The 27,783-nt window shown below is 34.5% G+C and overlaps 1 protein-coding gene and 1 long non-coding RNA gene across 12 annotated transcripts; one reads left to right on the top strand and one right to left on the bottom strand.

The window, feature by feature from the left end:
• The first annotated feature begins 6,707 nt into the window (after window positions 1-6,707).
• On the top strand, window positions 6,708-27,426 carry LOC127721506 (uncharacterized). Of its 2 annotated transcripts, none has more exons than XM_052228273.1 (6): window positions 6,708-6,873; window positions 16,126-16,180; window positions 17,949-18,068; window positions 18,921-19,019; window positions 26,105-26,185; window positions 27,043-27,426. In XM_052228273.1, the coding sequence occupies exons 1-6, from the start codon at window positions 6,826-6,828 to the stop codon at window positions 27,078-27,080; spliced, it is 441 nt and encodes a 146-aa protein (XP_052084233.1). In that variant the 5' UTR covers window positions 6,708-6,825; the 3' UTR covers window positions 27,081-27,426. The 2 variants fall into 2 exon arrangements, with proteins under 2 accessions (XP_052084233.1, XP_052084232.1); XM_052228272.1 differs by lacking the exon at window positions 6,708-6,873 and adding an exon at window positions 12,704-12,869.
• Window positions 21,559-26,097, bottom strand: LOC127721515 (uncharacterized). Of its 10 annotated transcripts, XR_007991280.1 has the most exons (9): window positions 25,825-25,960; window positions 24,680-24,752; window positions 24,461-24,533; window positions 24,315-24,387; window positions 23,604-23,676; window positions 23,166-23,238; window positions 22,947-23,019; window positions 22,163-22,235; window positions 21,559-21,651 (listed from the first exon to the last, which is right to left on the bottom strand). It is a non-coding gene; the product is annotated as an uncharacterized LOC127721515 (long non-coding RNA). The 10 variants fall into 10 exon arrangements; XR_007991284.1 differs by lacking the exon at window positions 22,163-22,235; XR_007991278.1 differs by lacking the exons at window positions 21,559-21,651; window positions 23,166-23,238 and adding an exon at window positions 21,819-22,016.
• Window positions 27,427-27,783: the final 357 nt, after the last annotated feature.

Below are 27,783 nucleotides of genomic sequence, written 5' to 3' on the forward strand. Positions count from 1 at the left end.
AAATGATTTTTCTTGCGAAAAGTACAAATTTATTCATAAACAACAACAAAAATTGACTGGTTTGAATACATGTATATGTATACAAGCAAATATGACTAAGAGTCCGAAGTCGTAAGCTTTAAAGAAAACTGTTTCTTTTTCATTTGGTTTGATTAGGGGGATTTAACAGGAGCACTAGTTTTTCAGTATCAGAATGATTCGAAAATATAAGATTATCTTATTAAATATATATAGCAATCTCATTATGAAAAAATCATACGATGGAAATACCAAAAAATATTTGCTTGAAACTTGCACATCTACAAGCAACACTTGAAAACCGCTTCAGATGCACAAAATTTATTAAGTGTCACTTTTGATTTGTTTAATACCGACATCCTATCCTCAGTGTTGTGATATGCAAAAGCCAATATAGAAACAAAACAAAATCAAAACAAATCAAAACAAAAAATTTCAAAAAAGAAAATATGAAAATTAACCTCACAAACTACAAAAATATTGTATTACAAATTAAGTGTAAATAATACCGCTTCAAACAAGTATCTATTCAGACTTTGAAAGTTCACATATCAATGAAATTTAAACATAACCTGTTTGTACTCTTTCATAATTTTGATTTATTCAGTAAATATAGTTTTTATTTAATGTCAAGTATTTGGTGACAGGGTGTAATCTTTCTGTCACCTCGATTTCAAAAGAAGAAAAACGTTTTAAGGACTCGGATATTTACTGGGCATGCTAACATAATGAAAATGAAAAAAAACACTTGCTGTTTTTAATTTAAATACCACTTTATATGTTCAACGCCCTGGTAGTGTATTCATCGTAAGTTTTTATAGATGTTATGTACTTTTTAAGTATATTGACATCTGTATGAGAGATGATGTTAACGTTTTTGTAAAACCACGTAAATCATCTCTATGTATGTGTAAATACGACTCTTTAGTATAGAATGAAGCCATTAAGCTTTATCTGTATTGAATAAATAGACTGGCAATAAGAATGAGTGATTGATGGTGATTTGCTTTAGTTCAGTGGAAAGTATTTCATGCATGTTTAGGACGAGAAAACATTATCAATACAAACAATTGATAGTTCCTGCTAAAGAGACCAACAGGGATGAAGCGCAAGAAATCAATGAAAAGTGACGGGACTATTGGATAGGGGCGAAATTTATCCTTGCAACTGACCACCTACGGACTCCTCAAAGAGTTATTGCAAAGGTTCTTAAGTGCAGAGAGCGTGTCACTCTCTCTATACAACGCATCCGATTTAACGTCCCTATTCTGACTTGACGTGGCTGAATATCTATACATCCCGCACTGCTAAACGGTTCCCCAATCAGTGATGTCTGATGGTAAGACTAGAGAAATTTGTCAATCCATTATTGCACTTGGTAATGGCTAAGGATAAGATAAGAAATATTTGTCAATCCGTTATTGCACTTGGTGATATCTAAGGGTAAGACAAGAGACATTTGTCAATCCGTTATTGCACTTGGTGATGTCTAAGGGTAAGACTAGAGACATTTGTCAATCCGTTATTGTAAGATGCAGAATCAGTGGATATGACTTATCATTTTTTTAAAACACGACGGGAGTCACAAGTCGAACAGGAGCTATTGATCCTTCCGAAGCACTCGTGTTTCTCAATCTTTTGTTATTGTGTAATATATGGACTTTTGGTATTAAAGTGGTACCAAACACTTTGACTAAAATTAATTTGGCTCGTTTAAATAAAATTTGATAAAATATTTACTTTGACCCTTTGACAAAAATATAAAAATTTCAAAAAACTTGAACCACACACTTTATCGGAAGAATATCATTGGATATATGTAGTAGTTTGATAAACACTAATTTTGATCATTGAGAAGCTTAATATTGCATATATAAACAATAGAACGTGATTAAAACATTCAGCTGATTTTTACAGAGTTATCTCCCTCTAGTGTTATGTACCACCTTAAATGGAACGGGGACCCAGTTATTTCCCCCATTGAAACGCATTGAAAATCATAGTAAATAAATGGGGTGCTGTCCAATAAATAATTTTGATAGCCACCTTGGGACTTCTGTTTCACGTTAGGCATTTGTTTCGAAGTTTCTAAGTGCAATCTCAGTGCCTCATGACCGGCATTCCGTTGCACAATTTTGTTTTGATTGACAACAGGGTAGGTCGGTCTACTTCCGGGGAAGAATAAAGGCTAGAATTTAGGCAATTTACTCTATGTACCGACGCCAGATTACATTTAAATCAATCAAAATTTTTACAGAAATTCAAGCTAGAAAGCCTACCCATTCAAATAAATCTACATTCAGTTACAGAACTTATGTAATAATAAAACTACACCATTTTAAATAAAAGTTATATATTTTTTTTAAGAACTACATTCGTGGGTACCGGACTGGTTGCCGTAACTGGGATCCTATTCCTGTCAGACTTTAATTTTTTTTCCAGACTTTAAACTGCACTTTTAAAATAAAGATATACATCTCAGTAGTTATTGTGCAAAGTTTCAATAGATTTGATCCAACAGTTACAGAGTTATTGATCATTATCTATGACATCTCAAATACCAGAAAATTGATCGGATAAAATCATAAATTCATGAAGAAAATATGCTTAAAATCAGCAAAACTTTTTTATTTTAAACGATATTTACATTCTGTAAATTGCACATGGTAGATAAATTCATTTTTGATATGGAAATCTAGTTAAAAAAAAGATTCTGCTGAAAAAAAAATAATTATAATTATTTTTTTAATTAAAAAAAGAATCTTATAAGAATTACATATGCAAAGAAGCATACCCCATAACAAGGGTATACATCATTAAACTTAGTCTTCAAACAGTCAGCTAAGTTCATTTAATATACAATGGAAAAGGCTAGATACAGAGAAGTTCTCACTTGTAGCTAAAACCAGTCAAGACGGCACCTCCTACAGTTTAACAAATGTCGAGGGAAATCCTGGATCTGCCTGAATGCTTAATGCTACTGTGCGTTGTTATACTTGTGACTGCTCTAAATGTCCCACTAGTTCATACGTGTGTGGTGGTGGACACTCAAACTGTTGGTGGCTCATAGGAGATCCATGTACTTGGGTCCAAACAAGTTAACCAACCTGAATATGGATAACAAAGACAAGTTAATAATGCAGGAACTTTTAAAAATGAAACTTAGCGAAGAAGCATTAATGAAAATGAAATTTAATCATAACACTCAAAAAGGTGAATCTGTTAACAGAGCACTAAGTGTTTCCTTACCAAAGAATATAAACTTTTCTAGAAATTTGAAGGGAGGGAGGGCATCATCAATAATTCACACTTTGAATAATGGCACAGCTTATTCCTTGTGACAAAAAGCAGAATGTATTGGTTTTAAAATCTCAAAAGGTTCATTAAAACACTTCGACCAGATGTAAAGGGAGTGTGAACGGAACAAAGTAAACCAAAATACTCCAGAAAGGAAAAAGAAAAATTTACAACGCACCGGACAGAAGACTAAGGTTCATGTGGAAGAAAAGGATCTAAGTAAACGTACAGATAGATATAAAAAAGGGCAACCTGATCCAAAACTTGATGCTGCATTTTTAAAAGCATAATAGACGATCATTCATATGGTAGAGTAATACCTGTTAAGAAGAATATACATACCAGAAGCTGTTCTTCAAAAGTTCCAAAATCAAGGAAGATATAGCTGCATTCATCTACTGCTGAAAAAGATACAGACAAAATTAACGGTCCTTTTAAGGACCACCAAAATCTTTAAAAAGGAGTCTAAAATTGTTGTACATTCAGTTAAAATTGTTTATATAAGCTATAGCCCTCCCCTTATATATCTTCAAAATAAATCCAGGCCCAAATCTTTAAAATTGGAGAGCCCCTGGCAAAATTTTCTGAGTTTACAAAATATTCTGTCGTTATTTATGTGATGCGGCTCTTCAGTAATGTGAGCCGCATTCCCACACAAACTTTTATGACACATAAAATGGCATAAAGTGTTTTATTTAATATTTAAAACTTATCAAAAACTAATTAAAAACCATAAAACTGAATCTATGGGCTTTTTTCTTTTCCAGGTCCCAGAAATAGGATACTGGAAAGAAATAAGCCCATATTTTCCATCTTTTGTTGTCCCCTGATCCCATATAAGACATTTGTTATTTCTTGCCAGGTGGCTCTTTTCTAATATTCTTTGCTGATATTTTTCGAAAAATCCCTCCATTTTAACTTACAAGTGTATGAATACATAATACCATCAAAATGACCTTACTGTAACCCCTTTTGAAACTTTAAATTGAAAAACAAACTTTTTAAAAATTTCATAAATTTAAATTTCAATTTAATTTAAAAAGTTTAATTCAAATTTTAAAAATAATTACACCATTGTTTTCCTTATTGAATTTTGAAGTTGCTGGCCAAATTTCATCTATGTAACTCCACAAATAAGCTTACAATTGCAGATTGAAGTGTTCAAAATATGCACTCTGACAGGAACGGGGACCCAGTTATTTCCCCCATTGAAACGCATTGAAAATCATAGTAAATAAATGGGGTGCTGTCCAATAAATAATTTTGATAGCCACCTTGGGACTTCTGTTTCACGTTAGGCATTTGTTTCGAAGTTTCTAAGTGCAATCTCAGTGCCTCATGACCGGCATTCCGTTGCACAATTTTGTTTTGATTGACAACAGGGTAGGTCGGTCTACTTCTGGGGAAGAATAAAGGCTAGAATTTAGGCAATTTACTCTATGTACCGACGCCAGATTACATTTAAATCAATCAAAATTTTTACAGAAATTCAAGCTAGAAAGCCTACCCATTCAAATAAATTTACATTCAGTTACAGAACTTGTGTAATAATAAAACTACACCATTTTAAATAAAAGTTATATTTTTTTTTAAGAACTACATTCGTGGGTACCGGACTGGTTGCCGTAACTGGGATCCTATTCCAAATACGCCTTTTGCATCTTCTCTCTGTTTTTGTACAACCTAACAAACGATAAGCCATCGTTAGTTATATTTTATTTAACACGAATAAAAAAAAACACAACAACAAAAACACACAAGAAAAATCGTCCAAGCAACACATATTAATATTGTTCAGCATTGTAATTTTCTATATTTTGGAACAACTCGTTAACCAACATTTTAATATATTTAATGCCTACCCATTTTACAATAAGGATAGAGCACTGCATGCCAGCATAATTTCTTTAATTGATCAGACTGCTCTTACTCATGCTAAGCTGTAAAGCAGAACTAAACGCAATGTTAACAATTAGAATAGAAATAATATAGAGTATAATTGAAAAATAGAAAGAATTAAATAGTAATTATTTTGCATAACAAATTAAAGAATAGAGAAATAAAAGTGAACAATGTTAAAGCCTCAACTAACTTACATGTGGCATTCACTAGGTTACTTAAAAAATCCGCATGATCGGGGAAAGGTAATAAAAAACCCATTTCGAATGCTAAATTTTTACTTTTTTGCAATTAGAATGGATTTATTTGTGTTTGCTTAACGTCCAGTGGCAAATATTTCAATTAGAATAGAAATAACGCACATAATCCTTATGTTTTTTCCCGTTTTAACATGTTGACGGTATTTGCAAAAGTTTAACCGAAGACCCAATCGAAAGGTCCTAAAGAATGAGGGTCTGGATGATATTTACAAAATAGAAAATAATGTGCAAATACTACTAACAGCAAAATGGGTAAAAAATACAGAATAGAGAAAAATAAGGGCTAAAACATAAAGAATAGAGAATAATGGGGGGGGGGGGCTAAAACATAAAAAATAGAGAATAATGGGGTGCTAAAACATAAAGATAGAGAATAAGAGAGGGCTAAAACATAAAGATAGAGAATAATGGAGAGGGGGGGGGCTAAAACGTAATGATAGAGAATAATGGGGTGCTAAAACATAAAGATAGAGAATAAGAGAGGGCTAAAACATAAAGATAGAGAATAATGGAAGGGGGGGGGGGGCTAAAACGTAATGATAGAGAATAATGGGGTGCTAAAACATAAAGAATAGAGAATAATGAACTAAAATATAAAAATTAGAAAATAATGGACATAAATATAAAGAATAGATAATTATGGAGAAATATAAAGATTAGGGAAAAAAATGAATTACAAATTAAAGAATACAGAAAGGAAGGTGAACAATGTTCAGACCTCAACTAACTTACATGTGGCATTCACTAGGTTACTTTAAAACATCAGCATAATAAAAAAAAATAGGCTAAGGTAGAAATATATTATCATTTAAATCCAAAATAGTAATTATAAGAACTATCAACGGGACATACTACGTAGGTTTTGTAATAAATTTTCTTTACAATATCCCCCCAAAAAACAAACAATCATGTATACTTTGATCAAAGAAAATGCAGCAGATAGAAAGATAGCCACCCATATTATGCAGTCGGCCTTTAATAAAAATATTCAAAGGGTACATTGTATATTTTTAACACCTTTGTTTTCTTAATCTGATTCAATTCTTTTAAATATTTGATAACATCATTTTTTCACAGCATGCTAGATTTAAAGAGAAATCAAAAAAAATTACTGACAATGTAATTGAAATATTCTTGCAAACAAGTTTTAAAAAAATATGCTGAAGTTTGCGTGTTAGTACAGTTTTGTTATATTTTAAGAGAAATGGCATGTGCACGGGTCACTTGCTTCAATGAAAACCTGCTAGATATGTGAGCGGTAATATGCGTAGGATGTAAGAGAACGGTTCACCGAGCGAACCGGTATAAAAAAGATTTGACTGTATCACCCCAGCTCATACCTACAGTAGTCATGATTCGGTTTGTAGTTATTTTGTCAGTGTTTGTTCTGGCCATTCAGGTAAGAACTTTTACTTATAAATTACTTACTTTGGTTTAGGGTCAGGTCAAGTTCACGCATAGATGTATTGTTAAACTTAGGTTTATTGTACAAAGTCAGTTTTAATAAACGGTATTTCTTCTTTTTTTTCATTTTAAGCAAATTCAGTTAAAACAAAATTTTATTTAAATTGATTTTGTGCCGGGCCATCGACTTTTTTCTTATATAATTAACATATCAACTTATAAATGTATTGCAAAACATCAGTGTGTTTTACAAAGTAAGTTTTATTTTATCTGTTTTTTTGTCGATTTTTTGGTCATATATTTTTAAATATTGAATATTCATGTAGAATTATAATCAGCTTGACTGATAGTTGGAGGCGCAATATTGAAAGGAATTTGTTTGTTTTGCAACAAATAATTTAAAAAAAAGGGAACATGGGTTTAATTTGAAAACAATGGAAATTTAAAATAAATTAAATGCTGCACTTAAAGACAATTCAAGTTCTTTAAATACGGGACGGTTTGATATAATTTAATTTAGTCTAATCTAATTTGTAATGTAAAAGTTGCTAAACAGGAAAATTGTCAATGATTTTTTTCAGTCTCTAACACATTATAATAGAAATGCTGAAATTCAGGACCATGCGGGAAAATATTATAATATCACCAATTTTCTTTTGTTCTTGCATTGCCGATATAGCATAAACGTGACTGCACTTATCAGACAAGTGGGCTGATATCGGCGGCTTATTCTCATTTCGCCTTAGCTGTCAAAATCATTATATAAAATTAATCCCATATCGCCTTAGTACAAATTTTCAGGTGCAAATGAATTAATTAAGGCGAAATGGGAACTTGGGTAAACAATGTAATTAAGTAATTTTTGTTTGTTTGTATTGCAATGAAATACCTTTTAAAAGAATATGCATTTTTGGTGTCTTCCCGATTGTCCCACTTTTGGAATAATTCTTTTTATAGTGGATCATCTTTTTTAAAATGTTTTTTTTTTTTTACTTATGTGATATATTTTGTAAATAAGTCTTTGTTGTTTTTTCTTATTAGAGATGACTAATAGGATACGGAATATTTCATATTTTAATGAATAAAATAAAGACAAATATCATACAATCATAACAAATATTTTAATTTATTTCTGAATCAGCACTGAATTACAAGCACAATTTTAAATTAGCATACTACTAAGGAAAATGTACATGTAATAAATAATTGCCTGAGAAAAAGGCACTAATACATAAAACATAAGAATTATTTCCATAAACATAAATAAATAGTACCATGATAGTTCATATTATGAAAAACAAGGCACTGATGGACACATTGGAATGTTCAAAATTAATTTAGTTACCAAGTTTAAGGATGTAGGATGCTGCATCACCATACTGAATGTAGTCTGTTGTACCATTATGTAGGTATTCTCTTTTACCTTTTTTTTACCTGGAATTCACAGCTAAGGCGAAATGGGAACACACCATATCGGCTTACTATTTTATCATAGGAGAATCACGTACATAATCTATGGAGGATCACATGATCAATCACGTAAAAAAAACTTATCAGCCATTGGTCGATTTCGGGAATCACGTATGAATTTGTAAACCTACTTGATCAACAACTGACCCGTTGTTTATTAAAGTGTTTGACAGTTGTAACTTTCAAAACAAATAAGATCATCTTTTATCTTTAAGATAACATCCGATATTGTGATATCGTTGCTTGAAACAACAACTCTTTGTTAATTAAGAATAGAATGCTTCTTTTTGTAACTTCATTGGGGTGTAAAAGCGTTGACCGAAGTACATTTTGTATGAAGCGCGAAAGCGCTTCATTCTAAAAATGTGCGGACGGTCAACGCTTTTACAACCCTATAAAGTTACAAAAAGAAGCATTCAACACTTATAATTACATTTTTTAGCTAGGATCATGAAAACACGATTTTTATCAAGTTTTTATTTAATTTACCTGTGCACTTTATTGTGGGACCTCGTGTCATCATGAATGATAAATTTTATTGTGTAATGAAGTTGATTAAGGAATAACGCGAGATTGCAGTGTAGCCAATCAGAATAACGTAATTATTATAATGAAACATACATCTAATGTAATTATAAGTCGATGAAGACCATACATGGTAATTTGAAACTATTTGGAAATTATTTAAACATAAAACAGTGCCACTAAAAATGAACAAACAAAGAAACAAAACCAACAGAAAACACACAAATTGAATTACTGAATCGGCTTTATTTCATTGTATTACTGTACTTTCTCTTTCAAATTTTATTTGCCAAATATCATAGCATGGAATTTTCCAAATCTACCTTGACCCAGATCGGGACCTTGGGCTAAAAGTCTTAAAACAATTGATAGGTCCTGTTAAAGGGACCGACAGGGACGAAGCGCAAGAAATTTCGACTATCAATGAAAAGTGACGAGACTATTGGATAGGGGCGAAATTTATCCTTGCAACTGACCACCTACGGACTCCTCAAAGAGCTATTGCAAAGGTTCTTAAGTGCAGAGAGCGTGTCACTCTCTCTATGCAAGGCATCCGATTTAACGTCCCTATTCTGACCTGACGTGGCTGAATATCTATACATCCCGCACTGCTAAACGGTTCCCGCACTGCTAAACGGACCCCCAATCAGTGACGTCTGATGGTAAGACTAGAGAAATTTGTCAATCCATTATTGCACTTGGTGATGTCTAAGGATAAGATTAGAGATATTTGTCAATCCGTTATTGCACTTGGTGATGTCTAAGGGTAAGACAAGAGATATTTGTCAATCCGTTATTGTACTTGGTGATGTCTAAGGGTAAGACTAGAGACATTTGTAAATCCGTTATTGCACTTGGTGATGTCTAAGTGTAAGATGAGAGATATTTGTCAATCCGTTATTCCATTTGGTGATGTCTAAGGGTAAGACTAGAGACATTTGTCAATCCGTTATTGTACTTGGTGATGTCTAAGGGTAAGACTAGAGACATTTGTCAATCCGTTATTGCACTTGGTGATGTCTAAGTGTAAGATGAGAGATATTTGTCAATCCGTTATTGCACTTGGTGATGTCTAAGGGTAAGACTACAGACATTTGTCAATCCGTTATTGTACTTGGTGATGTCTAAGGGTAAGACTAGAGACATTTGTCAATCCGTTATTGCACTTGGTGATGTCTAAGGGTAAGACTAGAGACATTTGTCAATCCGTTATTGCACTTGGTGATGTCTAAGGGTGACTAGAGACATTTGTCAATCCGTTATTGTACTTGGTGATGTCTAAGGGTAGGACTAGAGGCATTTGTCAATCCGTTATTGTACTTAGTGATGTCTAAGGGTAAGACTAGAGACATTTGTCGATCCGTTATTGTAAGATGCGGAATCAGTGGATATGACTTATCATTTTTTTTAAACACGACGGGAGTCACAAGTCGAACAGGAGTTATTGATCCTTCCGAAGCACTCGTGTTTCTCAATCTTTTGTTATTGTGTAATATATGGACTTTTGGTATTAGGGTGGTATCGTTAGTTATATTTTATTTCACATGAATAAAAAAAAAACGCAAAAACAAAAACACACAAGAAAAATCGTCCAAGCAACACATATTAAGATTGTTCAGCATTGTAATTTTCTATATTTTGGTACAACTCGTTAACTAACATTTTAATAATATTTAATGCCTACCCATTTTACAATAAGGATAGAGCACTGCATGCCATCATAATTTCTTTAATTGATCAGACTGCTCTTACTCGTGCTAAGCTGTAAAGCAGAACTAAACGCAATGTTAACAATTAGAATAGAAATAAAATAGAGAATAATGGAAAAATAGAAAGAATAGTAAAAATTTTACATAACAAATTAAAGAATAGAGAAATAAAAGTGAACAATGTTAAAGCCTCAACTAACTTACATGTGGCATTCACTAGGTTACTTAAAAAATCCGAATGATCGGGGAAAGGTAATAAAAAACCCATTTCGAATGCTAACTTTTTACTTTTTTGCAATTAGAATGGATTTATTTGTGTTTGCTTAACGTCCAGTGGCAAATATTTCAATTAGAATAGAAATAATGAACATAATCCTTATGTTTTTTCCCGTTTTAACATGTTGACGGTATTTGCAAAAGTTTAACCGAAGACCCAATGGAAAGGTCCTAAAGAATGAGGGTCTGGATGATATTTACAAAATAGAAAATAATGTGCCAATACTACTAACAGCAAAATGGGTAAAAAATACAGAATAGAGAAAAATGAGGGGCTAAAACATAAAGAATAGAGAATAATGGGGGGGGGGGGGCTAAAACATAAAGAATAGGAAATAATGGGGGGGCTTAAACATAATGAATAGAGAATAATGGGGTGCTAAAACATAAAGATAGAGAAAAATGAGGGGCTAAAACATAAAGAATAGAGAATAATGGGGGGGAGGGGGGGGGGGGCTAAAACATAAAGATAGAGAAAAATGGGGTGCTAAAACATAAAGATAGAGAAAAATGAGGGGCTAAAACATAAAGAATAGAGAATAATGGGGGGGGGGGGGCTAAAACATAAAGAATAGAGAATAATGAGGGGCTAAAACATAAAGAATAGAGAATAATGGGGGGGGGGGGGGGCTAAAACATAAAGATAGAGAAAAATGAGGGGCTAAAACATAAAGAATAGAGAATAATGGGGGGGGGGCTAAAACATAAAGATAGAGAAAAATGAGGGGCTAAAACATAAAGAATAGAGAATAATGGGGGGGCTGAAACATACAGATAGAGAAAAATGAGGGGCTAAAACATAAAGAATAGAGAATAATGGGGTGCTAAAACATAAAGATAGAGAAAAATGAGGGGTTAAAACATAAAGAATAGAGAATAATGGAGGGGGGGGGGCTTAAACATAAATAATAGAGAATAATGGGGTGCTAAAACATAAAGATAGAGAATAATAGGGGGGGGGGGGCTAAAACGTAAAGAATAGAGAATAATGGAGTGTTAAAACGTAAAGAATAGAGAATAATGGACTAAAATAGAAAAAATAGAAAATAATGGACATAAGTATAAAGAATAGATAGTAATGGAGAAATATAAAGATTAGGGAAAAAAATGAATTACAAATTAAAGAATACAGAAAGGAAGGTGAACAATGTTAAAACCTCAACTAACTTACATGTGGCATTCACTAGGTTACTTTAAAACCTCAACTAACTTACATGTGGCATTCACTAGGTTACTTTAAAACCTCAACTAACTTACATGTGGCATTCACTAGGTTACTTTAAAACATCAGCATAATAAAAAAAAGTAGGCTAAGGTAGAAATAGATTATCATTTAAATCCAAAATAGTAATTATAAGAACTATCATCGGGACATACTACGTAGGTTTTGTAATAAATTTTCTTTACAATATCCCCCCAAAAAACAAACAATCATGTATACTTTGATCAAAGAAAATGCAGCAGATAGAAAGATAGCCACCCATATTATGCAGTCGGCCTTTAATAAGAATAGTCAAAGGGTACATTGTATATTTTCAACACCTAAAATATTTGTTTTCTTAATCTGATTCAACTCTTTTAAATATTTGATAACATCATTTTTTCACAGCATGCTAGATTTAAAGAGAAATCAAATACATTACTGACAATGTAATTGAAATATTCTTGCAAACAAGTTTTAAAAAAATATGCTGAAGTTTGCGTGTTAGTACAGTTACATTACTGACAATGTAATTGAAATATTCTTGCAAACAAGTTTTTAAAAAAATATGCTGAAGTTTGCGTGTTAGTACAGTTTCGTTATATTTTAAGAGAAATGGCATGTGCACGGGTCACTTGCTTCAATGAAAACCTGCTAGATATGTGAGCGGTAATATGCGTAGGATGTAAGAGAACGGTTCACCGAGCGAACCGGTATAAAAAAGATTTGACTGTATCACCCCAGCTCATACCTACAGTAGTCATGATTCGGTTTGTAGTTATTTTGTCAGTGTTTGTTCTGGCCATTCAGGTAAGGACTTTTACTTATAAATTACTTACTTTGGTTTAGGGCCAGGTCAAGTTCACGCATAGATGTATTGTTAAACTTAGGTTTATTTTACAAAGTCAGTTTTAATAAACGGTATTTCTTCTTTTTTTTTTCATTTTAAGCAAATTCAGTTAAAACAAAATTTTATTTAAATTGATTTTGTGCCGGGCCATCGACTTTTTTCTTATATAATTAACATATCAACTTATAAATGTATTGCAAAACATAAGTTTGTTTTACAAAGTAAGTTTTATTTTATCTGTTCTTTTGTCGATTTTTTTGGTCATATATTTTTAAATATTGAATATTCATGTAGAAATTATAATCAGCTTGATTGATAGTTGGAGGCGCAATATTGAAAGGAATTTGTTTGTTTTGCAACAAATAATTTAAAAAAAAGGGAACATGGGTTTAATTTGAAAACAATGGAAATTTAAAATAAATTAAATGCTGCACTTAAAGACAATTCAAGTTCTTTAAATACGGGACGGTTTGATATAATTTAATTTAATCTAATCTAATTTGTAATGTAAAAGTTGCTAAACAGGAAAATTGTCAATGATTTTTTTCAGTCTCTAACACATTATAATAGAAATGCTGAAATTCAGGACCATGCGGGAAAATATTATAATATCACCAATTTTCTTTTGTTCTTGCATTGCCTATATAGCATAAACGTGACTGCACTTATCAGACAAGTGGGCTGATATCGGCGGCTTATTCTCATTTTGCCTTAGCTGTCAAAATCATTATATAAAATTAATCCCATATCGCCTTAGTACAAATTTTCAGGTGCAAATGAATTAATTAAGGCGAAATGGGAACTTGGGTAAACAATGTAATTAAGTTATTTTTGTTTGTTTGTATTGCAATGAAATACCTTTTAAAAGAATATGCATTTTTGGTGTCTTCCCGATTGTCCCACTTTTGGAATAATTCTTTTTATAGTGGATCATCTTTTTTAAAATGTTTTTTTTTTACTTATGTGATATATTTTGTAAATAAGTCTTTGTTGTTTTTTCTTATTAGAGATGACTAATAGGATACGGAATATTTCATATTTTAATGAATAAAATAAAGACAAATATCATACAATCATAACAAATATTTTAATTTATTTCTGAATCAGCACTGAATTACAAGCACAATTTTAAATTAGCATACTACTAAAGAAAATGTACATGTAATAAATAATTGCCTGCGAAAAAGGCACTAATACATAAAACATAAGAATTATTTCCATAAACATAAATAAATAGTACCATGATAGTTCATATTATGAAAAACAAGGCACTGATGGACACATTGGAATGTTCAAAATTAATTTAGTTACCAAGTTTAAGGATGTAGGATGCTGCATCACCATACTGAATGTAGTCTGTTGTACCATTATGCAGGTATTCTCTTTTACCTTTTTTTACCTGGAATTCACAGCTAAGGCGAAATGGGAACACACCATATCGGCTTACTATTTTATCATAGGAGAATCACATGATCTATGGAGGATTACATGATCAATCACGTAAAAAAAAACCTTATCAGCCATTGGTCGATTTCGGGAATCACGTATGAATTTGTAAACCTACTTGATCAAGAACTGACCCGTTGTTTATTAAACTGTTTGAAAGTTGTAACTTTCAAAACAAATAAGATCATCTTTTATCTTTAAGATAACATCCGATATTGTGATATCGTTGCTTGAAACAACAACTCTTTGTTAATTAAGAATATAATGCTTCTTTTTGTAACTTCATTGGGGTGTAAAAGCGTTGACCGAAGTACATTTTGTATGAAGCGCGAAAGCGCTTCATTCTAAAAATGTGCGGACGGTCAACGCTTTTACAACCCTATGAAGTTACAAAAAGAAGCATTCAATACTTATAATTACATTTTTTAGCTAGGATCATGAAAACACGATTTTTATCAAGTTTTTATTTAATTTACCTGTGCACTTTATTGTGGGACCTCGTGTCATCATGAATGATAAATTTTATTGTGTAATGAAGTTGATTAAGGAATAACGCGAGATTGCAGTGTAGCCAATCAGAATAACGTATTTTAATGAAACATACATCTAATGTAATTATAAGTCGATGAAGACCATAAAAGGTAATTTGAAACTATTTGGAATTATTTAAACATTAAACAATTTTTCATCCTAGCCCCACCCCATGAACAAACAAAGAAACAAAACCAACAGAAAACACACAAATTGAATTACTGAATCGGCTTTATTTCATTGTATTACTGTACTTTCTCTTTTAAATTTTATTGGCCAAATATCATAGCATGGAATTTTCCAAATCTACCTTGACCCAGATCGGGACCTTGGGCTAAAAACTCGTAAAGCTCTCGGTATTTGGAGTTTCGGGCTGATAACAAGACCAATATGGAAAAAACATCATATCACGTTTTTTATGTTTAACATTGTCTACACATTAGACATATAATTCAACTCGGCAATATCCGATGTTTTAGGTGGAGAGACAGCTCTGTGTTGTATAAGGTATCAGTTTTACGAGTATCCTTAGCAACGGCGGATCCAGGATTTTTGAAAGGCTTAATTCCCGATAATTGAATATAAAACGCCGAGCAGAGCGAAGCAAAAATCGGACTATTTTATACTAAACATTTATATATCGCGAAAAACATGAACGTTTTTTTTTGTCGATAAAAAAGATGGACGTACGCCCTCTACGAAACCCCCTCCGCTGAATCCAACACTGCTAAGTTCATTTCTCAAATCTAAATCATATACATTGTACTTTTGTTGTTTTTCTAGAGCCGTCCGAAAAAATCGAAATAAGTTATACATTTCTAAAGTATCTGACCAATATCATGTGACTGTGTTTATTTTTTTAAAAACTTTTTTCTATGGTAAAAGGGAGATAATCAATTTGAAATATGTTTCATCGTCCATTTCAAATGCGTAAGTCTTGAACGTCCCGATGTTGATTGATTGATTGATTGATGCTTAACGTCCAGTTGCAAATATTCATGCATGTTCCACGTTTATTGGTCTCTGATTGATAGTTATGTCATTTGCAATAATACCTCATCCTTTTTTTTATCTGTACAAGTTGTGATTTAGGTACACAAATCCCAACAACCGGTGGATGTTGAATTTGCTATGAGACTGGCGAATTAATAGAAAATGTGAATATATTGAATTGCTGTACTTTGAATTATAATATATATTTTTGTAATATTTGAAAAACGATTTGGTTGTTTATTTCAGGCTAAGCCTTCTGAGAATGAATACTACCGACTTCTAGAGGACCTTCTTGAACGTAGTAAGATATTTATATATACTAGTGTGGCCTACACGCGGAAATGTTCGACGAATTTACACGTTCGGATACTGTTACAGCTCTGTATAATGTATCATTTCACGGGTGATTGTATCGATTTGGAGTTACTCAATGCCTGTTTAATATATATTGATGTTTAAGCAGATCTTCCTTAATACATATAATATTCACCCATTTCGGTGGTTGTTAAGGGAAAATGACAACCTGGATATCAAAGACAAAACTAAATCCTAATGAGAAAATTAAAAACAACGTTTAGTTTGAAATAGGCATTTTAAGGCATTTTCAAAAAAAGAAATAGCAAATACAGACCATGTATGCTAAATGGTATGGTAAATAGTCTATTTCAAAGTTACTAACTTTTGACTCCGTAGCAGATATTTTTTCGACAGGTTGCCTACTCTGTAGTAGGACATTCTGGTGCTCGGTCAAGTAAGAGCAACCAAAGTGTAATATTAACTATACTATGTTTTCAAATCATTGTCAGACTGTCCTTCATGTACCATAAACGACAAAATCATCGGTAAACAGTAGACCTCCCCCCCCCCAAAAAAAAAAAACTGCACCGATTATAAGCTTGATTAAACTTCTCCCTTGAAGTTCCACAAAATAATAGGTAACCTGTCGAAAAAAATATATACTCTGGAGTAAAAAGCCGGTAATGTAAAAAATGTGTGTGTACGGGGAGGTGACTTCTTCAAACGACCATAAGAGGAACATTGACTTAATAATTCTGAGTTTTTTTAAGACTCTTCCGACATTAATAGTTATTATGATTTAAACTCTAACCTGAAACAACCATACAATAATTTTTTTATTTTTCATTTCTTTTCATACATCATGTATCGTATCGTTGACATAGCAGCTTTATAGCAAAAACTATCACATCAAATTTAAAACCTACCGTTTTCTTGCGTGCTGTGAATATTTCTTTGAACAATATAGCAATAAATCAAGAACATATGTATGAAGGTCTGGGTGGGGTTTACAGAATAGAAAATAATGGACAAAAAGTGTAGAATAATGGGCAAAAACAATAAAGAATAGAGAAAAATTGTTTAGACATTAAAGAATACTCCATCTTGACCCTCTATTATGTGTACCAGTATACATATACTTTGTTAATATGTGTGCCTTAAAAACGACCAATGTTGTTGGTTTTTGTTGTTGTTTTAGCGTCCGATTGCTGATAAGTTTTTTATAATCTAAGTAAAAATAAAAAAAACATCAAATATATTCAGAATCTTTAGAATATAAAAGAATTACGGGTTCTATGAGGACAGCTGAAGGTTTTTTTAAAAATACAAATGTACTCGTATGTGCTTGATCATTACTTAGACAAAATAAGAAACATAACATACTGGCGTTTAGTTTGCTTCCTAAAAATTTTGAACAAGAATATGTTTTTGCTAACAATAAGCATCGGCCAAACTGTATGCATGTTTGAAATCGGCTTACCTCGGCAGATTCCGCTATCTGCTATTAGATCTGCTAAGGTGTGCCGAATGAAATACTATAGATAATTGCTACTCATTGTCATAACTTATTTTGTGCTATCTCCCTAGCTTAGTAGCTGGTAGTTTTTTTTTTAAATTTCAACTCGAAACAAAACAAATAACAAAATAAAGACACGACAGAAAGTAAAGTATATCCATGTCATTTCATTCGGCACACCTCGGCAGATCAAACTGCAGATAGCGGAAACTGCCGAGGTAATCCGATTGCTTGCAATTCCTTGCATTTATTACAGATGTTCAGACATGTCGAGTAAACGAGATGTATTTGAACTGCGATTATCAAGAACAGTGTCAAGGTGAAACATGTCCGGGAGATAAATATTGTTGCGCTTCCAAATGTGGAAAAATTTGTAGTAAGTATGGCTTTATGAAGGGGGCACTATCTAAATCAGTGACGGGTTCAACATAAACAGGTTCAGCAATGGCTTTAAGAACACTGTCCGGTTCAGAACTTTTTAATTTCTTTTAAGCATTCAAGTGAAGCAGAATTAAAATAATATAAGAATATAATATGAAAATGGTTCATTTAAACGCATCGACAATAATTATAGCTATAGTTGATGTCCGATAATTGGTCGTGTTTGTTGACCTCCAAGACATGTAAAATAGCCAGTGTTGATATCACATGTTAAGACGTCACTGTTGAATTTCCCAACATATTATATCTACAGCTTGCGATACAGTAACAACTTCACATTGCAATCCTTACAGTTCATTTTGAATGCATGGCTATTGTTGTTTGGTTTGGTTTGATTTTTCCACTCTACATACATCTATGTGGGCTGGACAGAGTCGAATGAATCAAGAGTAATTGGCAAAAGTAGCGAATAAAGAGCAAACAAATAATAAATAAGCAAAAAAAGACACAAAAAAAAATTAGGAATAATGGGTACTAGAATAATATGCACAAATTTGAGGGAGCTACCATTTGATTTTTCAACTAAAAAAAATATGCAGGACAACATTTTTCATCCTAGAATGGGTACTAGAATAATATGCACAAATTTGAGGGAGCTACCATTTGATTTTTCAACTAAAAAAAATATGCAGGACAACATTTTTCATCCTAGCCCCCCCCCCCCCCCCCCCGCCCCCCCCCCCCCAGTTTACAGTCATTTCTTAAATATTATTTATTCTATTTAATGGAGTAATAGTTCACTTACTGCTAACTAATTTTCTGTAAAAACTAAATGATAATTTTTTAGTGTGTCATCCAATTCCACAGAACTGTGGACGTCACTGTCCAAATGGTTACCAGCTAGGAAATAATGGATGTTACATTTGTGAATGTAATGCCAAACGAAGTAAGTACTTGTACAACTAGTTTTAAGTTCCTTTTTTTTCGATTCACCTTTTTGGAACTATAGGACTATGGGTAATTACATTGTTCGTACCAAAATTTGAAATATCCTAAGGTTGAATTTCCATCGTTTCGGATGTTTTTTTTTACCTATCACAACGTGTTTGCGGACGCTAGTTTACAGTATGCACATAAGAGTCCACGAAAGGCTGCTTGTATCGGAAATTGAAAGTTGATAATTTCACGGAAAATGTTGATGATATTAACCATAAATATCAAAACTTAAACCGGAATTTGTAAGATTAAAGTCGATACATATGAGAATTTAGTCTCTGCATATGAGATTAAAGTCGATACACATGAGGTTAAAATCTATACGCATTTAAGTAAAGTCGATACATATGTGATTAAAGTCGATATACATGAGATTAAAGTCGATACTTATGAGATTAAAGTCGATATGTGTTAGATTAAAGTCGATACGTGTGAGATTAAAGTCGATACATATGAATTTAAAGTCGATATATATTAGAATTAAGACTATACGTATGAGATTAAAGTCGATAAATATGAGTTTAAAGTCAATTCATATGAAATTAAAGTCGATACATATGAGATTAAATTCAGTGCATAGGAGATTAAAGCCGATAAATGTCAGAAGAAAGTCGATACATATGAGATTTAAGTCAATGTATATAAGATTAAAGTCGATACATCTGAGATAATAGTCGATTCTGGTAAAATTTTAGACGATTGAGATTTTCCGACATCACCTCAACAAATTGTTTGAGTTTTATCTGAGTATCTGCACAAAAATTACATATATAGTGTTTAGATAGTGTTTAAATCTTACGAATATTTTTTATTATCTTAAAAAAGACAGACAATGAATAAAAACATGAAAAACACTTTTTTAACTTCTGTCAATGGTTTTGTCCGTCTGTTGATTAATGGCTTATTATTATCCTTAAAAAACAGACAATGAATAAAAACATAAAAAATGCCAAACCCTTTTAAGGATGTATTCTTCTGAGGTTTCAGTCTCGCTAAAATCTCGTTTGGGATTCATTTCCAAAACATGTAATACAAGTAGAAAATATCAATGAATATACAAATTATTATAATCAAACTAAACTCTGTGAAAAACTTGCGTACTTACAATAAGTAGTTTTTGAGTAATCAAATTTTCAAATTTTATAACCAATCTGGTAAGTGTCATCAGCCAAAATGTTGAGAAAATAGGTGAGGGTACAAAGAAATGATTTTACCAAAAATTTGTACATCCCATATCAATTTTTTCTTTTCAACATTCTTAGATATGTACTTTTTCAATCATTTGTAACAAAGAAGTTAAAATAACATGCTTTTTTGTTCTAATAAAAGAGAAAAATCCCAAATTTACAAAATTGACAGCATGGTCAATTTGACACGAAAAAGCAACAAAATTTTACAAAACTTTCTAATATTAACACCAACCTATAGTTTTTTTAGTTAAATTTATTCAGATTGGTCCTCTTCTTCTTTAGTGAAAGTATGAAAAAAAGTTTAATTGTAAAATTGTGATTTTTTTCATGATAATAGTTCAAAAATGGGTAAAAATTTATGAAAAATGGGAAAATCATAAAAAATGGGTACTTTCAAATGACTGTAGCAGAAAAAGAAGTGCACCACCATATGATTTTTTCTTCACCAGTTACTTTCTTACAGTCATCTAAACCCAAAAATCAGGTTAAGAAATAAGGTTTAATTCTAGAAATGTTTGGCTCCTCAGAGGTGTACATCCTTAACTTATATACGGGGTTGTTTGTGCTCATTGCTGAGGACAGTGCAGTTACCTAGAGTTCTTTACATCCACGTCCGTTGGTGTCTGAGGGATAGTTGTCTCATTGCTGAGGACAGTTCGGTTACCTTGAGTTGTTTACATCCACGTCCGTTGGTGTCTGAAGGATAGTTGTCTCATTGTTGAGGACAGTACAGTTACCTAGAGTTGTTTACATCCACGTCCGTTGGTGTCTGAGGGATAGTTGTCTCATTGTTGAGGACAGAACGGTTACCTAGAGTTGTTTACATCCACGTCCGTTGGTGTCTAATGGATAGTTGTCTCATTGTTGAGGACAGTACAATTACCTAGAGTTGTTTACATCCACGTCCGTTGGTGTCTGAGGGATAGTTGTCTCATTGTTGTGGACAGTACGGTTACCTAGAGTTGTTTACATCCACATTTGTTGGTGTCTGAGGGATAGTTGTCTCATTGTTGAGGACAGTACGGTTACCTAGAGTTGTTTATATCCACGTCCGTTGGTGTCTGAGGGATAGTTGTCTCATTGTTGAGGACAGTACGGTTTCCTAGAGTGTTTACATCCACGTCCGTTGGTGTCTGAGAGATAGTTGTCTCATTGCTGAGGACAGTACGGTTACCTAGAGTATTTACATCCACGTCCGTTGGTGTCTGAGGGATAGTTGTCTCATTGTTGAGGACAGCACGGTTACCTAGAGTTGTTTACATCCACGTCGGTTGGTGTCTGAGGGATAGCTTTCTCATTGTTGAGGACAGTACGGTTACCTTGAGTTTTTTACATCCACGTCCGTTGATGTCTGAGGGATAGTTGTCTCATTGTTGAGGACAGTACGGTTACCTAGAGTTGTTTACATCTACATCCGTTGGTGTCTGAGGGATAGTTGTCTCATTGTTGAGGACAGTACGGTTACCTAGAAATGTTCACATCCATGTCCGTTGGTGTCTGAGGGATAGTTGTCTCATTGTTGAGGACAGTACGGTTACCTAGAGTTGTTTATTTCCACGTCCGTTGGTGTCTGAGGGATAGTTGTCTCATTGTTGAGGACAGTACGGTTACCTAGAGTTGTTTACATCTACGTCCGTTGGTGTCTGAGGGATAGTTGTCTCATTGTTGAGGACAGTACGGTTACCTAGAGTTGTTTACATCCACGTCCGTTGGTGTCTGAGGGATAGTTGTCTCATTGTTGAGGACAGTACGGTTACCTACAGTTGTTTACATCCACATCCGTTGGAGTCTGAGGGATAGTTGTCTCATTGTTGAGGACAGTACGGTTACCTAGAGTTGTTTACATCCACGTCCGTTGGTGTCTGAGGGATAGTTGTCTCATTGTTGAGGACAGAACGGTTACCTAGAGTTGTTTACATCCACGTCCGTTGGTGTCTGAGGGATAGTTGTCTCATTGTTGAGGACAGTACGGTTACCTAGAGTTGTTTACATCCACGCCCGTTGATGTCTGATGAGAGATAGTTGTTTCATTGTTGAGGACAGTACGGTTACCTAGAGTTGTTTACATCCACGTCTGTTGATGTCTGAGGGATAGTTGTCTCATTGCTGAGGACAGAACGGTTACCTAGAGTTGTTTGCATCCACGTCAGTTGGTGTCTAAGGGATAGTTGTCTCATTGTTGAGGACAGTACGGTTACCTATAGTTGTTGACATCCACGTCCGTTGGTGACTGAGGGATAGTTGTTTCATTGTTGAGGACAGTACGGCTACCTAGAAATGTTTACATCCACTTCTGTTAATGTCTGAGGATAGTTGTCTCATTGTTGAGGACAGTACGGTTGCCTAGAAATGTTTACATCCACTTCTGTTAGTTTCTGAGGGATAGTTGTCTCATTGTTGAGGACAGTACGGCTACCTAGTGATGTTTACATCAACGTCCGTTGGTGTCTGAGGGATAGTTGTCTCATTGTTGAGGACAGTACGGTTACCTATAGGTGTTTACATCCACGTCCGTTGATGTCTGAGGAATAGTTGTCTCAATGTTGAGGACAGTACGGTTACCTAGAGTTGTTTACAGGGATAGTTGTCTCATTGCTGAGGACAGTTCGGTTACCTAGAGTTGTTTACATCCACGTCCGTTGGTGTCTGAAGGATAGTTGTCTCATTGTTGAGGACAGTACGGTTACCTAGAGTTGTTTACATCCACGTCCGTTGGTGTCTGAGGGATAGTTGTCTCATTGTTGAGGACAGTACGGTTACCTAGAGTTGTTTACATCCACATTTGTTGGTGTCTGAGAGATAGTTGTTTCATTGTTGAGGACAGTACGGTTACCTAGAGTTGTTTATATCCACGTCCGTTGGTGTCTGAGGGATAGTTGTCTCATTGTTGAGGACAGTACGGTTACCTAGAGTTGTTTACATCCACGTCCGTTGGTGTCTGAGGGATAGTTGTCTCATTGTTGAGGACAGTACGGTTACCTAGAGTTGTTTACATCCACGTCCGTTTGTGTCTGACGGATAGTTGTCTCATTGTTGAGGATAGTACGGTTACCTAGAGTTGTTTACATCCACGTCGGTTGGCGTCTGAGGGATAGTTGTCTCACTGTTGAGGACAGTACGGTTACCTAGAGTTGTTTACATCTTCGTCGATTGGTGTCTGAGGGATAGTTGTCTCATTGTTGAGGACAGTACGGTTACCTAGAGTTGTTTACATCCACATCCGTTGGAGTCTGAGGGACAGTTGTCTCATTGTTGAGGACATTACGGTTACCTAGAGTTGTTTACATCCACGTCCGTTGGTGTCTGAGGGATAGTTGTCTCATTGTTGAGGACAGAACGGTTACCTAGAGTTGTTTACATCCACGTCCGTTGGTGTCTGAGGGATAGTTGTCTCATTGTTGAGGACAGTACGGTTACCTAGAGTTGTTTACATCCACGCCCGTTGGTGTCTGATGAGAGATAGTTGTTTGATTGTTGAGGACAGTACGGTTACCTAGAGTTGTTTACATCCACGTCTGTTGATGTCTGAGGGATAGTTGTCTCATTGCTGAGGACAGAACGGTTACCTAGAGTTGTTTACATCCACGTCAGTTGGTGGCTAAGGGATAGTTGTCTCATTGTTGAGGACAGTACGGTTACCTATAGTTGTTGACGTCCACGTCCGTTGGTGACTGAGGGATAGTTGTTTCATTGTTGAGGACAGTACGGCTACCTAGAAATGTTTACATCCACTTCTGTTAATGTCTGAGGATAGTTGTTTCATTGTTGAGGACAGTACGGTTACCTAGAAATGTTTACATCCACTTCTGTTAGTTTCTGAGGGATTGTTGTCTCATTGTTGAGGACAGTACGGCTACCTAGAGATGTTTACATCAACGTCCGTTGGTGTCTGAGGGATAGTTGTCTCATTGTTGAGGACAGTACGGTTACCTATAGATGTTTACATCCACGTCCGTTGATGTCTGAGGAATAGTTGTCTCATTGTTGAGGACAGTACGGTTACCTAGAGTTGTTTACAGGGATAGTTGTCTCATTGCTGAGGACAGTTCGGTTACCTAGAGTTGTTTACATCCACGTCCGTTGGTGTCTGAGGGATAGTTGTCTCATTGTTGAGGACAGTACGGTTACCTAGAGTTGTTTACATCCACGTCCGTTGGTGTCTAATGGATAGTTGTCTCATTGTTGAGGACAGTACGGTTACCTAGAGTTGTTTACATCCACGTCCGTTGGTGTCTGAGGGATAGTTGTCTCATTGTTGAGGACAGTACGGTTACCTAGAGTTGTTTACATCCACATTTGTTGGTGTCTGAGGGATAGTTGTCTCATTGTTGAGGACAGTACGGTTACCTAGAGTTGTTTGTTTCCACGTCCGTTGGTGTCTGAGGGATAGTTGTCTCATTGTTGAGGACAGTACGGTTACCTAGAGTTGTTTACATCCACGTCCGTTGGTGTCTGAGGGATAGTTGTCTCATTGTTGAGGACAGTACGGTTACCTAGAGTTGTTTATATCCACGTCCGTTTGTGTCTGACGGATAGTTGTCTCATTGTTGAGGATAGTACGGTTACGTAGAGTTGTTTACATCCACGTCGGTTGGCGTCTGAGGGATAGTTGTCTTACTGTTGAGAACAGTACGGTTACCTAGAGTTGTTTACATCTTCGTCGATTGGTGTCTGAGGGATAGCTGTCTCATTGTTGAGGACAGTACGGTTACCTAGAGTTGTTTACATCCACGTCGGTTGGTGTCTGAGGGATAGCTGTTTCATTGTTGAGGACAGTACGGTCACCTAGAGTTGTTTACATCTACGTCCGTTGATGTCTGAGGGATAGCTGTCTCATTGTTGAGGACAGTACGGTTACCTAGAGTTGTTTACATCCACGTCGGTTGGTGTCTGAGGGATAGCTGTCTCATTGTTGAGGACAGTACGGTTACCTAGAGTTGTTTACATCCACGTCCGTTGGTGTCTGAGGGATAGTTGTCTCATTGTTGAGGACAGTACGGTTACCTAGAGTTGTTTACATCCACGTCCGTTGGTGTCTGAGGGATAATTGTCTCATTGTTGAGGACAGTACGGTTACCTATAGGTGTTTACATCCACGTCCGTTGATGTCTGAGGAATAGTTGTCTCATTGTTGAGGACAGTACGGTTACCTAGAGTTGTTTACAGGGATAGTTGTCTCATTGCTGAGGACAGTTCGGTTACCTAGATTTGTTTACATCCACGTCTGTTGGTGTCTGAGGGATAGTTGTCTCATTGTTGAGGACAGTACGGTTACCTAGAGTTGTTTACATCCACGTCCGTTGGTGTCTGAGGGATAGTTGTCTCATTGTTGAGGACAGTACGGTTTCCTAGAGTGTTTACATCCACGTCCGTTGGTGTCTGAGAGATAGTTGTCTCATTGCTGAGGACAGTACGGTTACCTAGATTATTTACATCCACGTCCGTTGGTGTCTGAGGGATAGTTGTCTCATTGTTGAGGACAGCACGGTTACCTAGAGTTGTTTACATCCACGTCGGTTGGTGTCTGAGGGATAGCTTTCTCATTGTTGAGGACAGTACGGTTACCTAGAGTTGTTTACATCCACGTCCGTTGGTGTCTGAGGGATAGTTGTCTCATTGTTGAGGACAGTACGGTTACCTAGAGTTGTTTACATCCACGTCCCTTGGTGTCTGAGGGATAGTTGTCTCATTGTTGAGGACAATACGGTTACCTAGAGTTGTTTACATCCACGTCCGTTGGTGTCTGAGGGATAGTTGTCTTATTTACAACCATACCACACCTCCTTATAAAAACGGTCAATCTATCTAAAAAGTATAAAATTTTCATTTTGATCTTTTTCACCAGGTTTTAAGCAATTTCTGACAAGGTTACTTCAAAAGGATGAACAGAAGGAAGAAATCGACGTAATTGACGACGAACGCAAAGGTGAGAAATCTTATAACAGACTACTTCGTGTGGTGTCGTTAACGCAAAATAAAAAATGAAAACAACACGTAATTAATTTCATTGCGTTCGAATCGCTTTTATATCATTTTAATCTGGTATCACCTAAGCTGAACCAAGGTATGCAGAAAAACATGTTAGTTTACATTACATTGCGTTGTACATTTGTTGTATCGTATCCTGATTGCAGACTACCTCGTGTGGGGTCTGTGACACTATGCATTACATAATTATTACCTGTGACACTATGCATAACATTCTTATTACCTGTGACACTATGCATAACATTCTTATTACCTGTGACACTATGCATAACATTCTTATTAGCTGCTTCTTCATGGAGGTCTGTGACATTATGTGTTATATTTTATTACTGACCACTTTGTGGGAGTCTATGACACTATGCATAATATCTTTATTTCAGAACATATCTTCCGGGTCTGTGATACTATGTAAAATATCCGTATTACAGAATATTCGCGTGGTTCTGTGTTTCGAATTAAATTTTTTTAACATACATGAACAGTAAAATATGTCAATTTTAACTACATGTAATGTCAGGACAGGAGAACTGACTATTTGGCCTTATTTTACTCTCGGGGTGGAACATCCACCAACATTGGTACATGTATCGATCAAGTGTTTGTGAACGTCATTAAAGATAACGGGCTTATCAATTTTCAAGCAAGAGTGCAAAATAGGTGTTCGAGTGATACAGTCATCGGAATGGTAACGATGTCCTGTAATATGAAATTATTCATTCTGACATAATATACAATAGTTTGTTTTATTTAAATCTTGATATTTAATTTAAAGATTAATTATCATTTTGTTTACAGATCTGTCAGTATCATCTTCTGAGAAATACAGAAAGTGAAGAATTATGTTATATTTTTGTCATCGGCACACAGTACACCAGTGAAGATGCCTTTATATGAACATTTCTGTATACGTCACGCTAAAACAGCCACATTTCTGTATACGTCACGTTAATACAACCACATTTCTGTATACGTCACGCTAATACAACCACATTTCTGTATACGTCACGCTACTACAGCCGGGCCTTTTCTCAAAACACTATGTTATTCATCGTATTTCTCAAGTTTGAAATAATTGCCTGAAAAAACAAATGTTTTATTTTTACTTTTTTTATATAAAATTTCATTTTTTATTTAATGAACAAGATTGCTTTATTTATATTAAACAAATTAAGAATTGAAGTTATTGCTTATAATTTTAATACTTTTTCATATGTTCAAGAATCTTATGACTTTCAGATTAATACAATTCTTAGCCGATTGTAAACTCTCCCTGACCGATTGATTTTTTCTTGATAATCAATGTGTCTGATTGATCTCAGTTTTTCATTGGTCAAAATTCAATTATGACGGCAACTTTTCTTGCTTCCTCTCCAAATTCGTCACGTATTGTCACGTCACTAAAAAAAGTGACCATGTCTAATAGCTTCACATAGAAAGTACACATTTTTTGCAGAAAATAAAAAAGACAGGCAAAGTTTGCCTACATATCGTTTAAAATCATTAGAGGAGAAGAATCAAGTGCAATACGATACTTGT

The sequence above is a fragment of the Mytilus californianus genome, unplaced genomic scaffold (genome assembly GCF_021869535.1).
Source record: "Mytilus californianus isolate M0D057914Y unplaced genomic scaffold, xbMytCali1.0.p SCAF_12, whole genome shotgun sequence".
Taxonomy (NCBI): domain Eukaryota; kingdom Metazoa; phylum Mollusca; class Bivalvia; order Mytilida; family Mytilidae; genus Mytilus; species Mytilus californianus.